The sequence below is a fragment of the Cervus canadensis genome, chromosome 22, assembly GCF_019320065.1.
Source record: "Cervus canadensis isolate Bull #8, Minnesota chromosome 22, ASM1932006v1, whole genome shotgun sequence".
In the NCBI taxonomy this organism is placed as follows: Eukaryota; Metazoa; Chordata; class Mammalia; order Artiodactyla; family Cervidae; genus Cervus; species Cervus canadensis.
The window spans coordinates 32,570,469-32,589,587 of NC_057407.1; the positions used below are offsets into that span (position 1 = coordinate 32,570,469).

Below are 19,119 nucleotides of genomic sequence, written 5' to 3' on the forward strand. Positions count from 1 at the left end.
AGGACTGTTAAGTGCTGCAGTAACTTTGTGAAACAGTATGGCACATCTTCTTAAAAGGTGAAATATAGAGTTATCATATAGTGTAGTGATTTCAGTCTTAGTTATAACTACAATAGAAATGAAAACTGTCTACAAGAAAACTTGTACACAAACGTTTACCACAGCATTAGGCATAATATCCCTAAAGTGAACACAACCCTAATGACCATCAACTACTGAAATGATAAACAGCAAGTGGTATGTTCACACAAGGAATACTATTGAGCAATAGAAAGGAATGAACTACTGATGTATTTTACAATATAGATGAAGCTCCAAGACATTATACCAGATATAAAGAGTCAATGAAAAATGACCACATACAGTATTACTCCATTTATATAAAATGCTCAAAACAGGGAAATCCATGGAGATAGAAAGTAGACAAGTGATTTTCAGTAGGAGGACTCTTGGGAGGAAATAGAGAATGACTGATAAAAGGGTACGGTTTCTTTGGGGGATTATAAAAATGTTCTAAAATTGACTGTGCTGGTGGTGAATGTGTATATCATACACAACACATGAATGAATTTATATATTTAAAAACTCTGTGAATATACTGTAAATCACTGAGTTATATTCTTTAAACGGGAAAGTATATGGTAATGTGAATTATATCTCAATGAAGTAGTTACAAAATAATATCAACTGAATCTGTTCATTGTCTCAACTCAAAACACCCCTAGCTATTGACAGAACCATCCTGGCATATACAGTGTCTGTGTAAGAACTGTAAAAAGCTCCCTCCTCTGGATAAGACAATAAGTCACCTCGTCCTCCATGCAGACCCAGCCAGAACAAGGGCAGCCTGCCTCAATGGAAAAGGAAGCCTTAGTTGGACTTCATCAAACTGCCTCCGGGCAAGGCCTGGTCTGAACAAATATGCATGATATTTAAGGCTGACAGACGCTCTATTGTTATCACACCAGATGGAAGAGATACTTTACAAGTTACTTACAGAAGATGTCATCAAATTTGTTATTGCTGTTCAGTCACTCAGTAGTGTCTGACTCTCTGACTCCATGGACTGCAACACTCTAGGCTTTCCCGTACTTTAGCATCTCCCAGAGCTTGCTAAAACTACATCCATTGAGTCGATGAGGCCATCCAACCATCTTGCTCTCTGTCGTCCCCTTCTTCCCCTGCCTTCAATCTTTCCCAGCATCAAGGTCTTTTCTAATGAGTCAGCTCTTGGCATCAGGTGGCCAAAGTATTGGACGTTCAGCTTCAACATCAGTCATTCCAATGAATATTAAAGGTTGATTTCCTTTAGGATTGACTGGTTAGATCTCCTTCAGTCCAAGGGACTCTCAAGAGTCTCATCTAACACCACAGTTCAAAAGCATGAATTCTTAAGCACACAGCCTTCGTTGTGGTCCAACTTTCACATTCACACATGACTACTGGAAAAAACATAGTCATGACTATATGGACCTTTGTTGGCAAAGTAATGTCTCTGCTTTTTAATATGCTGTCCAGCTTGGTCATAGCTTTTCTTCCAAGGAGCAAGCACCTTTTGATTCCATGGCTTCAGTCACGATCTGCAGTGATTTTGGAGCCCCAAAATATAAAGTCAGCCACTGTTTCCACTGTTTCCCCATCTATTTGCCATGAAGTGATGGGACCAGATGTCATGATCTTAGTTTTCTGAATGTTGAGCTTTAAACCAACTTTTTCACTCCTCTTTCACTTTCATCAAGGGCTCTTTAGTTCTTCACTTTCTGCCATAAGGGTGGTGTCATCTGCATATCTGAGGTTATTGATATTTCCCCAGGCAATCTTGATTCCAGCTTGTGCTTCCTCCAGCTCAGTATTTCTCATGATGTACTCTGAATATAAGTTAAATAAGCAGGGTGACAATATACAGCCTTGATGTACTCCTTTCCCTATTTGGAACCAGTCTGTTGTCCATGTCCAGTTCTAACTGCTGCTTCCTGACCTGCATACAGGTTTCTCAAGAGGCAGGTCAGGTGGTCTGGCATTCCCATCTCCTTCAAAATTTTCCAAAGTTTATTGTGATCCACACAGTCAAAGGCTTTGGCATAGTCAATAGAGCAGAAATAGATGTTTTTCTGGAACTCTCCTGTTTTTTCAGTGATCCAGCAGATGTTGACAAATTGATCTCTGGCTCCTCTGTCTTTTCTAAATCCAGCTGGAACACCTGGAGTTCAAAGTTAACATATTGCTGAAGCCTGGCTTGGCGAATTTTGAGTATTACTTTATTAGCCTGTGAGATGAATGCAACTGTGTGGTAGTCTGAGTGTTCTTTGGCATTGCCTTTCTTTGGGATTGAAATGAAAATTGACCTTTTCCAGTCCTGTGGCCACTGCTGAGTTTTCCAAATTTGCTGGCATATTGAGTGCAGCACTTTCACACCATCATCTTTTAGGATTTGAAATAGGTCAACTGGAATTCCATCACCTCCACTAGCTTTGTTCCTAGTGATACTTCCTAAGGCCCACTTGACTTCCCATTCCAGGATGTCTGGCTCCAGGTGAGTGATCACACCATCATGATAATCTGGGTCATGACAATCTTTTTTTGTACAGTTCTTCTGTGTATTCTTGCCACCTCTTCTTAATATCTTCTGCTTCTGTTAGGTCCATACCATTTCTGACCTTTATTGAGCCCATCTTTGCATGAAATGTTCCCTTGGTATCTCTAATTTTCTTGAAGAGATTTCTAGTCTTTCCCATTCTATTGTTTTCCTTGATTTCTTTGCACTGATCGCCAAGGAAGGCTTTCTTATCTCTCCTTGCTATTCTTTGGAACTCTGCATTCAGATGGGTGTATCTTTCCTTTTCTCCTTTGCCTTTCACTTCTCTTCTTTTCTCAGCTATTTGTAAGTCCTCCTCAGACAACCATTTTGCCTTTTTGCATTTCTTTTTCTTTGGGATGGTTTTGATCACTGTGTCTTGTACAATATTACGAACCTCTGTGCATAGTTCTTCAGGAACTCTAATAGATCTAATCCCTTGAGTCTACTTGTCACTTCAACTGTATAATCATTGGAGATCTGATTTAGGTCATACCTGAATGACCTCCTAGTTTTCTCTACTTCTGTCAGTTTAAGTCTGAATTTTGCAATAAGGTATTCATGATGTGAGCTACAGTCAAATTAATATGTTTAATAACAAACACATGATTTCCCTGTAGACCTCCTCCTACCACCCAAAATATCCTGGTCCTCTATATCACTGATCTTGGTGAATTGTACCTCTAACCACTCAAGTCTATGAGAAAAATATTCCATAGCCCCCACATCCAATCTATTACCAAGTTAAATAATTTTTATCTCAAACCTTCTAAATGCAAGTTCTACTTCTACACTCGTAGGCTGTGTAAATATAGGTAATCATTTCCTGAGTTTGTTGATTTGCATTCTCGATACCCTTTGATCTAACTGCTAAAGAACAGCCAATCATTTGATCTTTATACATCAAAACATGCCATCTTGTTTATTGGCCTCTAAAGTGTTTGGGAAAGGACAGCTTACATAGACAAGAACGATCCAGCCAACGAATACTTCTGCCCAATCATCTCAAGTCATTTTCCCCTTCACCACTTACATTGAACTGACCTTCACTCAAATCTACATCATACTAAGCTCTTTCTGACCTCATGTTCTTTAAGGCTAACTAATGAAGACTGAAGTGTAGAACTTCAAGTACTAAAGACATATTATGGGGAAAGGTGAGGCTACTGTTTTCCTTTAGACTATCAAAGTTGGTACATATTTTGTATTAATTTGATGAAATTCTATTCTCCATTAGATCCTCGGTTCCAGGAAAGTAAGACTCATTCCAGAATGCCCAATCACTTGTAAAATATCTAATAATAGCAAATACTCAATAAATGCTCACCGAATAGATGAAAGAACTTTAGCCATGGCATATCTATAACCTCTTTTGGTGGCTCACTCTTACTATTACAAACTTTTCAGTGAAAACACTTTATCTACAACTGGGAAGCTATCTATCACAGGTCAGTTGATTGAATCATACATCATGCCATTCTCATGCAACAAAGATGTCAGAGATGAAGATTCCAAGCCCAACTCAACCTCAGTGGTACAAATAATGCTACTGTGCAGTATTCCAACACAAAAGAATGTCCTGGGATGAAAATTCATATCAACATGCTTTCAGGATAAAATGGATTAAGAAACATTCTGATTAAATCAGGAATGTTCATCAAGACATGTCCCACCTGCTCCATTTCACTCATTTTCACATTGTTATTCAGTCACACAGTCGTGTTTGACTCTTTATGACCCCATGGACTGTAGCACACCAGGCCTCCCTGTCCCTCACCATCTCCTGGAGTTTGCCCAAGTTCATGGCCATTGCATCGGTGATGTCATCCATCCATCTCATCCCCTGATGCCCTCTGCTCCTTCTGCCCTCAGTCTTTCCTAGCATCAGGAACTTTTCCAATGAGTTGGCTGTTCACATCAGGTGACCAAAATATTGGATCTTCAGCTTCAGCATAAGTCCTTCAAATGAGTATTCAGGGTTGATTTCCTTTAAATTTGACAGGTTCAATCTCCTTGCTGTGCAAGAGACTCTCAGGAGTCTTTTCCAGCATCACAGTTTAAAGGCATCAATTCTTTGGCATTCTACCTTCCCAGCTCTCACAACCATACATGACCACTAGATAGACTATGGCCTAGATTATATGGACCTTTGTCAGCAGATTAACATCTCTGCTTTTTAACACACTGTCTAGGTTTGTGATAGCTTTCCTGTGTTGGTGATATAGTAGTGAGCATTTTCACATTAAGCCCCTAAAAACAAGAGAATTGAATTGTAAACACAGCAAACCCAGTAGAAACTTGGATTAAGACACTTGTCAGGGCAATCTTCCAACTAGCTTTTGCCCCAAAATGTAGAGGTGAAATAATATTTTCATAAATGTCCTAAGATATCAGCAGCTATTTTATAAACTAAAACCTTTTTATGATTCAAAGGCAAACATTCCATTTACATGGAAAAACATAAAACACATAAACTGAGAAGTTACTGAAAAAACAGACTTTTACAGAACCTTAGTTTTAAAACTCACAACCTTCCTGTGTGACTAGGTTGAAATGTATTGTGTTTGACTAAAACATTTTGCTTTTCAAACTCACAGAGAATGAACAGACTACTGATAAAGTTACAGCCTTCTGTTTGAAATTTAACTTGTTGCTAAACCATCAAAGCAAAGTAGCTTTGAACTTCATCAAAGTCTTTATGTTCAAAGATGAAATTTATTTTTTAGCTTCACTTTTAGTACGAGAAATAGCACTGCCTATAACTCACAACAAACTAAGCTCCTACTAATTACAACAGAACAATTTTAGCTAATTAGTCTTTAGTAATTTTTCTTTTCAGATACAGCCAGCCACTCTGGGATTCATCCTTCAAAATTTCTGCACTTCTTTAATCTTTCTTCAAATTTACTTTTCTGTGTCTCTATGTGTTTTTATAGAGGAAGAAGTAACCTTTTGTAGCAGGAATATGGTCAATTTATATTTTATACAAAGATTGCAAATGGACAGCAGCTAAAAGGGAATAAAAAAAGGAAAAAGAAGCTTTGAGCTAAAGAATTGAGCTCTTAGATATCTTCTTAAGAGACGGAGGTAGGAACATTTCATGATCCAGTGTAACATTTTTTATGTGATGAGAGCATCTGTTCTCAAGTCATTAATGACAACCCCTGGGCTATATCTGACTTTCAATTGTCTGCTGCAGATAGGGTTGACCCATGCAGCGTTTTCATAAAAATTAAACTTAGTCTCTAACATGTAAAAGGTCAAAGCACTGTATGTAAGTAATGGATTCTGGGTTATTCTGAAAAGCGATCAGCTTTGGTAACTGTATGGTCAGGCCACTCAACGTGACTCTTCTCCTGCTCTCTGCACAGGCCCAGCTCAACCAGTGTCTGATTCTCCTATATCTTCCTGACTGATATTTCTGGCCCAGGCCCCAGCTAGAGATTGTACTTATCAAAGAAGTGGTGGGGGGCTTGCTCTTATGCTAGTCTCCGTGGTGACTGAAAAGCCAACCTGGCATCAATTCCCCCTATAACTGGCAATCTCCTCTTCTCCCCAGAAGTAAAGACTCCCACCAAGTCCTGCTTGCCTTCTGCAGCACATTGGGGGGTATCACTCCAGGACTTTGCTTCAGACACGTCAGATCCCCCATCCAGTAAACTACTGATGTCTCTGTCACTGACTCCGGGCTCTTTCTTGGGTCTTGATTCTGGGCAAGCACAGGATTTGCAGACCTGTGGGCTGTAGCCCAACAGAAACACTGTTCCTGCATTTCTCACTCATTATTTCACCCATTAATTCACTCATGAAATCATGAATAATTCATTCATTATTTTATTCATTATTTCACTCATTAATAGCAAATGAGTGAAATTCTGATCACTTTTCAGAATAACCCAGAATCCATTATTTACAAAAGCCTGGATGGCTGCGCAGTGAGCACCCCTATAGGAAGAGCACGTCATGGTCTCCGGTTCATTCCAGATCTCACTATCCTTAGTGCTTACACAAAGATGGCTTCACTCATGAACATTACCTTCCTAAGTAATCCAACTGAACAGAAACATAAAGAAGCACAAAAAATTGGTAGGAGACTTTGAGTTCCAAAAATTGCTTTGCAATGCTGGTTTAAATACAACAAAAGTTTAGTTGAATGTAAAGCTGAGCAAACAAAGTAAGCTGCAAAGCAGAACAATTAATTCTAGAGCCTAGCCTGTGACAGCCAGGGCAGCAGAAAGGTGTGGGGAATGGGAGATCAGTCTCGGCAACCTTATCAGGTTTAATTGCATAGGTTTAATTGCCCTTGTGGAAATAGGAGATGAGGAGGTTCTGGGCTTAGGAGCTGGATATTTGAAAAGGAGCCCTCTCGCACATGGCTGGGTTTCTCAGGTGGCTCAATGGTAAAGAATATGTCTGTCAATGCAGGAGATGCAGGTTTGATCCCTGGGTCAGGAAACCCTCCTTCAGGAGGAAATAGCAACCCACACCAGATTCTTGCCTGGGAAATCCTATGGACAGAGAAACCTGGTGGGCTACAATCCATGGGATTGCAGAGAATTGGAAACACCTGAGCAACTGAACACACATGCATGCTTAAAGGGCTGCACTCACGCTTAAACCCACCCACAAACCTAGAGAGAAGGCTAGGGAGTTAATCTGTTCTTTATTTTCTTTTTGAAGTGAGGTTGCAGTGAGATGGGAGACTTGGAGGGAGCGGCTACTTCAATGAAGAATTCATGATTGGGGGTATATATCTCACATGATTCAGGTTCCATATGCATTTTACATATAATAGACCCTCATTTGGGGATTTCATATTTGTGAATTCACCTGCTCCCTAAAATGTATTTGTAACGCCTTAATCAGTATTTGTGCGCTTTTGTGGTCATTCTCAGATATGTTCAAAGTGGTGAAAAATCCGAATCACTCCAGATGCATGTTTCCAGCTGAGGTGGAAGACAGCAATGCTCTCTGCCTTGTTTCAGAGCTCAAACTGTAAAATAGGGCCCCTTTTCTATATATTTAGTGCCCCTTTTTTGGCATCTTTGTGCTTTTTGTTGACTCCGCTGTTTAAATTGAAACTCAAGCATAATGCTGAGACGTTATCTAATCTCAAGCACACAGAGGCCGTGCTGGCCTTATGGAGAAAAACCCATGTTAGGTAAGTTTTGTTTAGGCTTGAGTTACAGGGTTCCTGACCATGAGGTTAATGCTAGCAAACCAACAATGTCTATTACATAAGATGCCTTTAAATAGAAACATCCATAAAACAAGGTTATGTACCGAATGGAGGATGGAAACCATATGACCCAAGGTTTGCAGGAACCCGCCAACCCTACTTTTCCTAAAAGTGATGCTGTAGTATCTACAAATTCATTTTTACAGGTGACTGATAAGAAAAAGTGACCATAGATAGTAGGCTACATTGGGCCAATACATTAACATAATACAGTTCCCAGGCTGGTTATATCCCTGGTTTCTGGGGAAACCCACAATAGCTGTTGGGTATGGACACTTCTTCAACCAAGGCTAAGAACAATCTCATGTTGACATGGGAGGGGGAAATTCTCCTAAAGATCAGATTCACACTGAACATTACAAAAATGGTAATATGTTCTACAAATGAGAGTGAACAGACCAACAAATCACAGATTAGCATCAATGATATCCTGAACTTAAAGAACAACATAATGAAAGAAGTGACCTAAATAAACTTTAAACAATTGAAGTAATAAGAAAATGAAGGTGGGTGTCAAATACTCAGAAAAAATAGGATGCTCTAAGGAGAGAACAGAAACATATGGAAAAGAATCAGACAGAAAGTCTAGACAAGAAAAATATAATCACTGAAATTAACAACTCAAAGGACAGTTTCATAGTAAATTAGGCAGAGAAGAAAGATTAGTGAACTGAAGACAAGAACTAAGTAAGCAGAGATAGAAAACATGAAAGACAGGTTAACAGACATGGTGAAATGAAAAATTTCAACATACATTTATAAAGGAAAATCAAAAGGAGTAAGGAGCAGGCAAACAAAATGGGAAGAGATAACAGCTATGAAATCATCAGTTACCATAAGACATGTATTTCAAGATCTGGGAGTCATAACCTAGAATTGTCTACATATGATAACAGTTTACCTTTGAACAGCATGCACTGTGTGCCAGGCACTGCTCCAGATGCCTAACAATAATATTGTCCTCATTTAGCCCTCACACCTGATGGAAGTAAATTCTACTGTTATCTTTGATTTACAGCTGAAAAGTTGGGAAAATAGGTTCAATATTTGTCTAAAGTTACATGGCTGCTAAGAGGAAGGATTTCAATCCACACAGCCTGGCTCCAGTCCCTGCATATTTAAAATTACATTTTATAGCAGAACTATTTTTGGAAGAATAAGGGCAAGTAACACACTCACTGAGACCAAAAGAGAGAAGAGAAGAAAAACAAAACAGTACTGACGATCAATGGAAACTCACAAAATGAACTTCTAGAATATTAAAAAAAGGTCATAGATGCATGAATGAGGGTGCACAAAAGAAATAAATGTGGGTAAATCTAAAAAAAAAAAAAAAACAAAAACAAACACTGATATGAAATAAGAATAAGTCTCCTAGGGCAAATACACACATCTGTACTTTCTCTCTTCCTCTGAGAGATTCCCCAAAGTAAGATGTAAGAGCAGTAAAGATATTTTTTGAAGGCACAAACTCAACAAAAACAGGTAATAGAAGAGCAAAGTGCAATAAAATTTTGGAAACTAGAAAGTAGAAGTGATGGTATTGAGAGTTTGACATAATAGAGAAAGATGTCTTTAAACTCACAGTGAGGAAAGGAATGCGAGGAAGTGGTAAAGTCGGAATTTTAAGCAATTGTTAGGTACTCAGCTTCCCTGTCCCACCTACATACCACTCCACATCAGGACAGAGGAGGCTTAACTCTCTAAAGAGGGTAAAACATAGGATGACAACAGGTCACTAGGCAGTTTTGATAGAGGATCTTGTGAGGAAACAGGTGGCTTAAGTAAATATATATGTACACACACTGGATGCCGCAGTCTCTTAGGCCTCTTCTCCCATCTGGCTTCCAAATGCCAATGGAGACTTACATCATCCAAAGGGGCGTTTGGACTGTCTGTCAATCAGGCATGCCAGTACAATAACTTTTAGAACATATGCTCCAGAACAATCACAGCTATCCTTCATCCTTTCTTGAGAAAATTGAGGACACGGTGCTCTAAGACATTGAACACCAAGAACAAGATTATAGCTGAAGGAAGATCCTGGAAATACAGCCTTACCTCTAACGTGCCGGAAAACCAAATCTAAACTGGAGCACCCCAAAACCTCCAAAAAACGATTTCTCCAGGGAGGTAAAATAGAATACTGGACACCTCTCAAAAATTTGAGAAGAGATTCAGAAAACTGGCCAAAATTTTGGCTGACATAAGCATCTCTCTCTCTCTCTTTAGTCACTAAGTCATGACCGACTCTTGCAACCCCATGGACTGTAGCCTGCCAGGCTCCTCAGTCCATGGGAATCTCCAGGCAAGAATACTGGAGTGGGTTCCATAAGACCATAGAAAAACAGAAAATTTAAAAGTAATTTGAAGGAAAATAATTATGCATGGAAGGAAAAACAATCATAATTATAGTGTGCTACAAGAGTCAGCTCTGAATATCATTTATAAATTCATAGTAATATAAACACTGAATATTGACCTAATTCAAATTCTGACCCAATAAAAGCCTGAGATAAAATGCCCTGAATTAATGCATATTCAAATGTTAACCATTGACATATGGAGGCAGGTGAAATGTTTATTCTCTGTGGAGGTTTGAATGAAGATTGGGTTGAGGAATGGGCTTGTCATCACTTGGGACTCTATCCAATCAAAGTACAGAGAATGGAATATAGTGTGGATTTCCCTATTTTTAATTTTTGTGTTTTTGTACGAGCTGTGAGTTTAAAAATGCTGTTACTTTCATAAACCTCATAGAAAAGCAACCTTACATTTCTGTGGTGGCAAGGTGGTGGTATGAAAGTGTTAAACTATCAGCTATCAAATTTGATAGCCAACAGTAATACTCAAAATTGAAAAATCAAGAGGTAGCAAATAAGCAAATAATTTCAAAAAAATGAAGTAACTAAGAGTCAACGAAAAAGTTGAAAGTTGTTCCCTCTAGGAAAGGAGAAATAAATAGGATGTGAGCAGACGTCTGGCATTTTTCTTAAAAACAAACAAGAAACTCCCAAACTATGAAGAAGTATGCATAGGCTTAACATTATTTCAGATATAAAAGAAAAACTAGAAAATAAAAGAAACAGTAGCAATAATATGTAATTAATGGTGTTATAAAATTTAACTAAACTACTGGACAACAATAATATTAATATAGCATCCAGGAGGAGGGAAATACAGTTTAAAAATTTTTTCTATTGTTGGAGACATTAAGTTTAGAATTTGTTAAATATGTCTTGTAAATTTTCTAGGGTGATTAATATAAGAAAATAAATAGAGTATATAACATTTGATGTTACTGAAGGAAAAATAAATTCTCACTCAGTCCAAAGAAAAGAACACAAATATTAACATTTCTGTATTAATATATTAATATTTAAACTATAAGGCAAAATGCTTTATTAGAGATAGTGGGTCACCTCATACTGACCAAAAATATACCCATTCTAAACTTTCATACATCAATAATTTATTAATTACAAAAAGCAAAATAATCAGAAATATCAGATGAACAGCAATCTACCATCACTGTGATAGAAACTGATAGATTAATTAGATAAAGCATCATTAATGATATATATGATTTGATAACAATTGCTGACTTTAACCCAAAGAACATAAGGAGGACACTTCTCTTGTCAATAGACCATTAGGTCAGAAATCAGTAACCAAAGACGACTAGAAAAATTCCATATGCTTGGAAATTTAAAAACACACATCTGACAATTCATGGATCCAAGAGAAAATCACAATGAAATCACAAAATTTATAGACAGTGTGAAAGTGTTAGTTGCTCAGTCATGTCCAAATCTTTGCAACCCCAGAGACTGTAGCTCCCCAGGCACCTCTGTCCATGGCAAGAATACTGGAGTGGGTTGCCATTCCCTTCCCCAGGGGATCCTTCCAACCTAGGGATCGAACCCAGGTATCACGCATTGTAGGCAGATTCTTTAACATCTGAGCCACCAGGGAAGACATAAAATTAAACCAATAAATATACTAAATGTCAGAACCCTGGTTTACAGCTAAAGCTGTGCTTTTGAGAAAATTTAAAGTCATACATATTTAAATTAGAACAGAAGAAAGGTAAGGAGTTAACTACACAATTTAAGGGATTAAGAAAAGAACAGTAAAATAATCCAAGAAGTTGGAAATAACAGTAAGCATAAGAGTGAAATGAATGAAATATAGTATAAAAATTCAAAAGCAAGGAATAACATTAAATTCTGAAAGGTTTGATACTAAAATAATACTCAGAATGAAATAGGGAATGTATCTATTGATAAAGCACAGACAAGAAGGTTGAGAAGGTGCTTCAAAACAACTTTTGGGCAATTCATTAGAAAACAAAAACCAAATGGATATAATTCCTAGAAGAAAAAACACAATTTACCACAAAGAAGGAGATAGTATGGTTGGTTCTACAACTATTCAAATGATTTAATCAATAGTTAAAATATTTCCTGAATGAGAACTCCAGGCCCAGACAGTTTTATTTGTATGCTTTACTTCTTATTCAAGAAGTAGACAATTTCAATATTTTTCAAAATCTTATAGGGAATATAATATAAGAAGTAATCCTATATTCATTTATAGAGACAAATAACTTTGATACTAAAGCCAAAAAAGTACAGTATGAGAGAAGAAAAGAAAATCTCCTATATTGATATATGTGCAAAATACTAAACAAAATACTGACAGATAGTAACATCCAACTATTAAAAAACATAAAAGCCAATCAGAAACTAACCCAGGACTAGAAGGTAGGTTAATACTAAAAATGGTTCACTGTATTAACAGGTTAAAGGAGAAAAACAGAATGACTATATCAGTAAATGTAGGGAAAGCATTTACAAAAATAAAGAATTCCTGATTAAAAACTAACAGAGAAGAACTGCCTCAACTTGATAAAGAGTTATGTATGAAATCTAGAGTGACCATCATACCAAATGGTGAAACAGTCACTCTTGAAAATCAAGAGCAAGACAGGGATATTCAGGCTCAAAATACTTATTCAACACTGTACTGGGTGAGAGAAAGTGCACTCATATAAAAGCTATAAAAGGAGCCCAAAACTCACACTGTTTTCAAACAATACGATTTTCCAAACACAAAATTCCAAAAAAGCCAGAGACATAACCACACATTGCTTTACAGTTGGTTAAGAATGGCCTCATTCATCAACTGAGCTGGTAGAGTTGATTTCCCCTCTGAAATAAAATAAACAAGTTTATCTACCTCACAAGATATACAAAACCAATTCTAGGTAATTAAAGACTTAAATGCAAAGAGGAGAATATTAAACTTTTATAAGTATATTTAAGAAAATGTTTTTACCATTTCAGGATAAGGAAGAAAAAAATTTAAACAACTCATGAGAGAACGTGAGCTATAAAAAAATATCAATACTTTAATGTAAAATTAAGAACATCTGTTCATCATTTGACAACATCAAGGAAAAATAAAAAACCTAGCCACTAAAACGGAGAAACATATATAACTGGCAAAGGATTAATCCAGATTATACAAAGAACTCTTAAGTTTAAAAAAAAAAAGACTACCATACAGTGAAAAAGTATCTGGATAACACAAGTGGTCAACAAATATATTAAAATGAACTTAATTTCACTGTAATTATAGAAATGCAAATTAAAACCAAAATTACATTTTAATTTAAAAATAAAAAAGAAAACTGAAAAGTGAAATACAACTTTGTATTCACTAGATTTGCACAATTTAAAACACAGAACAATAATAAATGTTGACAAATATTAACAGATATTCACAAATATAATGTTGACATGAAAAGTAATATAGATGTAAGAATGCTGTTTGATGTCATTACATAAAAGTTTAGAAATTAAAAAGGTAAAAATTTTATCTGTTGCTTAGAAACACATACATATTTATTCAAAAAAAGACAAAAAAAGAAACATATAAATCAGAACAGTGACCACCTATTCAGAGGGAGCTTAAGAGAGAAGGAAATGTCATCAAGGTGAGTTACCAGCTAAGTTTAATTGTACTTTGAATTTTTAAATCTTAAGATAAGTGGTAGCTACACAGCATTCTTTATACTTTTCTCCATACCATTTGCATGTCTAATATAATTCATGATTAAAATGTATTGTACCTTGAAATAGGTAAAATGAAAACATTTTAACAAAGAATGACAGGAAATTCAAGAATAAGAGAAGTAAAACTAATTGTTAACAAAGCAAAGATACTTGTAGTTTTGGAGGTACTATCCTAACATTTTGTGGTTGGAATTAAAAGTCTGTCAAAAACACCTGGAAACATGCTTCAAAAATCATACACATGCAACATAACAGCAAATCACTAAGAAAATGTCTACAATTCAAACACTGCATTACTTCATGTATTTTTCCCCTCCCTAAATTTTGTGATTGTTCCACAAAGAATCTGTTAAAAGGGATAAAGAATGCTTATATAAAGCAGGCTGCTTAAACTACGAATGAGCTTTTCACCTTCATTTAATTACAAATACTATTTTTAAGCATCTTGAACAGTAAGGTAAAATTTCATTGCATTTTCATCAGTGTTAAAACTGCTACACTGAAGATAATGTTATTTATTCATTTCTCCACAAAGAACATTTTGAATATATTTTTCCATGACTAACAGAAACAAAGAAGTATTACTAAGCTTGCAAACATAGCTATAGTGAACAATTAGAACATTTTTCAACAACACTTCATTAATTGTTTACCTGCGGCAAAACCAGTCACGGCTCCCCTGTAGTCATGAGCACCTAGAAGGATATACTTGGAGGAATACAAGTCTCCTTATTAACCCCTTCTTTCAGTGAATGTATTACATCCCTTCAAGGCCTCCATGTGAAAGCAATGCTTTCTAATGCGTTGTAACTTAAAACTCTGACATATTAAATAGTCTCCACTTTTCGCCACCTTCTTTGGCTTCTTTACCAGAAACTTGTATCTCAGCCTGTACCTCCAAAATTCATTTTTATCTTCTCAGCTCAATCAGGCATCATACTAAGAATACCCAACACTGCTCTTCATAACTTCCAAAAACCACATGTGAAACCATCAAAAAACATTACAAAACAAACAAGACTAAAGAATATCACTGTATGTCAAAAACCACAAAAGCAATCACATGCCAAGCATATGAGAAAATAAAACTTATGAGGCAGATAAGGATAAACTGCAGGGAAACCCAAGGGACTAAATGGTACATTCTCGGTTTTCTTTATGAAAGAGAGAAATCACAACAAAAGTAGCAAGGTATTCTGTACCTTACTCCCCACACTTATCCTGACGGGATGCACCCAAAAGAGAAATTCAAGGACAGTAGTACCAAGTCAAAAATAGAAAAACTTGGTTGGGAGAAGCAATCCACTCCATGTGTTCTTGCTTCCTTTTAAGATTTTCTGGGTTTGCCAAGAATGAAAGGCCCAGTCATTCCTTACCAGGCCCATTTCTCATGAAAAGGTTTTCAGAGAGCAACCAGGAGGGATAAGACAAGCTCTCCCTCTAGGAAAAAGCAGGCTTGCTTACTGCTTGCTATGAAAGAGGTGGATTCTCTAATCTCAGTGCTCCTCCTAGAATGCAGCATCCATCCTGGCTAAGTCCTATCACCTCTGTGGGACCTGAGGGCAAGGGGAATTGAAGCATGGAGCTTGCTATAAGTGAGTAATAAACCTCTTTGTTACTGATCCAGGAAATCGTGTCTTCTGGTAGCATCCATAAAACAGCAACAGGCTGGCTTATTAGCTTCTAAGTAGGGTAAAATAAAATCCCAGACTCAACAACTTTATCCCACTTTGCCTATAAATTACTGGCCATGAAGTAGGGGCAGACTGCAAAAGGCATGATATACTTTCAGAAGTACTTTCAAACAAGTTACATTCTCCAGGAAGAATAGACCGAGGAAAACCTTGTAAGTTAATGATACTTTTTCAGATATTGGAAGAACAGACTAAGGAAAAACTTGTAAGTTAAAGATACTTTTTCAGATATTAGAAAAGCATAGCATACAGTAAAAATATCCTCCAATATTTCTATATGTATTAAGAAATATACTTAAATATGTGAAAGTCATTCTGTGTCCGACTCTTTGTGACCCCAGGGATAGTCCATGGAATTCTCCAGGACAGAATACTGGAGTGGGTAGATGTTCCGTTCTCAAGGGGATCTATGCAACCCAGGGATTGAACCCAGGTCTACCACATTGCAGGCAGATTCTTTACCAGCTGAGCCACCAGGGAAGCCCCAATATACTGGAGTGGATAGCTTATTCCTTCTCTAGTGGATCTTGCTGACCCAGGAATCAAACGGGGGTCTCCTGCATTGCAGGCAGATTCTTCACCAGCTGAGCTACCAGGGAAGCCCCTACTTAAACACAGTTAGAAGAAATAATGTATTTTGTGAAAGACTCCTGGCAATACAAAATTAAGACTCGAAATTGCACCTTCCCCTGTAGAGCAGAGAAGTGCATCTGACCTCTGCAAATTCAGGGTAATCATCCGACACGTGTGTATAAAGGCTGACTCTGGACAAAATTTGCTTCCTAACCTATTAAAACTTTTAAGCATAAAAATTGGAGGACCAAATTAAAATAGGAAGAAAGACTGCCTCTAAGAGCCAAAATGACATTTTAGAAAACTGACTATATCTTCAGAATAATACAAGCAAACAGATGTGGCTTCAACAAATCAGAAACAGAAATTCATAGGAAAGAACAACCTGAAATAAAAAGTATTTCAAGAAATAAGACAAAAATAATCCCTTTCTACCCTTTTAAGAATATAAATAAATCAAACATACAACTAATAGATACATGAAAATTTCCTAAATTCTTTATGGGAGTGGAAATATAACAAAATAAATTTTCAAGTTCTAAGCAAAGCAGATTAAGAGATCTAAACCAAGCTACATGTTGGAAAATTAAATATATATGTATATATATATATTTACACACACATATGCTATGCTGTGTTTAATCACTCAGTGCTCAACTGTTCGCAACCCCATGGACTACAGCCTGCCAGGCTCCTCTGTACATGGGGATTCTCCTGGCAAGATCACTGGAGTGGGTTGCCATGCCCTCCTCCAGGGGATCTTCCCAACCCAGGGATCAAACCCAGCTCTCCTGAATTGCAGGTGGATTCTCTACCGACTAAGCCACCAGGGAAGCTGAAGAATACTGGAGTGGGTAGCCTATCCCTTTTCCAGGGGATCTTCCTGATCCAAGAATAGAACCAGGGTCTCCTGCAAACTATCAAATTACCCAGGGAAGATACAGGTTAAAAAAAAAAAAAAAAAAAATATATATATATATATATATTCAAAGAGAGAAAAAAAAAACCCAGAAAACAAAAGAAGTGAAAGAGCAAGAAGTATGAAAAAAAGAACACACAGAATATAATGGCAGGAATAAAACCAACCACTGCCATTATAAAAACAGAAAGCAAAAGAATAAGCCATGCATTAAATGACACATCATCAATTTATTAATGGCTTGTGGCAGTAGGGGAAGACTACTACCACATTATCAGAATATCTGCATTTTAATTTCGGAATAACTGAGGTGTAAAGAACTAAAAGAAATCTTAGAACCAAGGTAATAATGATATGCATTATACATGAAACACACAAAAACAAAGACAGACTAGTAAAAAGAAAGAAAAAGTAGAAAATGGTCTAAATATACATCAGGAAGATAAAGACTAAATTAGGTCTCTGGTCTCAATTCTAAATTCCCAACTAAAAAGCATGTGATTTCCTCAGGATGGGACATGGGTTCACCCTGGTCCAATTAACAAGGTACAGACTTTGTCTCCAGAGCCAGACCTCACTGAAGGTCATCGTGAGCTGGGCAAAACTGCAATGGAGGTCAAAGATATGTGACGTTCTTTTCTTTCTCACTGCCTTTGTTCCTTTATATTTTCAGATATGTTAGATGTAATTCTCTAATTTCAATGTTCTGCCAGAGCAAAGGTCATGACTGACAATTCGATCATATTCTTTTTAGTTCTATCATAGTACAAAGCACAGAGTAACTAATGAATAAACACATCCTTAACTAGATTCTTTTTCCTCCCTTAAACAGAATCCTTACAAAATAGTCAAACAGAAAACAGGCATGCATACATACATCCACATTCACTCACACACACACACATACACATTTTAAACTCTGCTTTGTGCAGTATATAGAGATAAAAAACATATTGAATTAATTTCTCAGCCTATTTCCTTAATTAATAAAAATCCTCATATTGTTTCTGAAATGCAAAACGACCACACAAAGTCAGTTACATATTTTTAAATGTTGGATCTGTTATACATGTAAACACACACTTACAGGCAAACTGGAGCTTAGCTTCTCTGCTGACAATTGTCCCAACTGAATTTGTAGCAAAGCATTGATAACTTCCTGTATCCCAATTTCTGTTGGGGTTAATAACCACAAGATTTCCTCTGATCAGCTTATAACGATACTCCATACTCAAATCAATATCGCTTCCATTCAGCTGCCATCTGTAAAACAAATGTCCAGGATTTCTCCCTTAGTAAAATTTTTTTTAAAAACCTACATAATAGAATCTACTTTAAACATCAGCTCTCTTATAAATGAAAGGGAACAAATATATCATTCAACTGTTACGTAACTGGAAATCAAAGATGCCCCAGTTTTGTTTTTTGTTTTTTTTTTAAACAGAAACAAAAGGTTAAATTATAGTAGAAAGTACAACAGAGTAGTATCTAAAAGCTGAAAGTTTTCAAGATTTTCTGAAGAGGTGAAAATAATTTAGTTTGTTCACTAGGGGCAAAATTAGTCTAGGTCTGCACAGGCAAAGATGAAGTAGAAAGTTGAGGTAATTATCTCATACACTTCAGGCCAGTCTCATGCTGCTGATGAAGGAGGGGGGAAGCACATTTCTTTGATTTATCCAGACTGACTGAGCACATTTAATAAATTAATTGGGTAAGTGTTCAACTATCCATTTCAATTTGTCTGGGTAAAAACCTATCCCCAAGGCACCTTCGGCTCGTCTAAGCCATCACAGAGCTATTTACTAAATGGTACACTGTGGTAAAAGACCCTAAATGCCACCTAGAGGGTCGGAAACAATAAAGGCACTAACCTGAGAGCCATATTTATCAATGGGAAGCCAAAAGAAAAAAACAAAGAAGTTGGTTTTTAAATAAGAGTTTTTAAACAGAAAAACCAGAATTTTTTTAAACAGCAAGCACACCTGACACATCAAAGTCAAAAGTAGACATTACGTTTAAAAACCCATTAAATATCCCAC

The 19,119-nt window shown here is 36.7% G+C and overlaps 1 protein-coding gene across 1 annotated transcript in view; it reads right to left on the bottom strand.

Moving 5' to 3' along the window:
• CNTN3 (contactin 3) overlaps nt 1–19,119 on the bottom strand; it is a 395,354-nt gene that overhangs the window by 234,384 nt on the left and 141,851 nt on the right. The window contains exon 5 of the mRNA XM_043443181.1: nt 18,168–18,343. Coding sequence (XP_043299116.1) covers nt 18,168–18,343 — 176 coding nt within the window. The remainder of the gene's footprint in view (nt 1–18,167; nt 18,344–19,119) is intronic.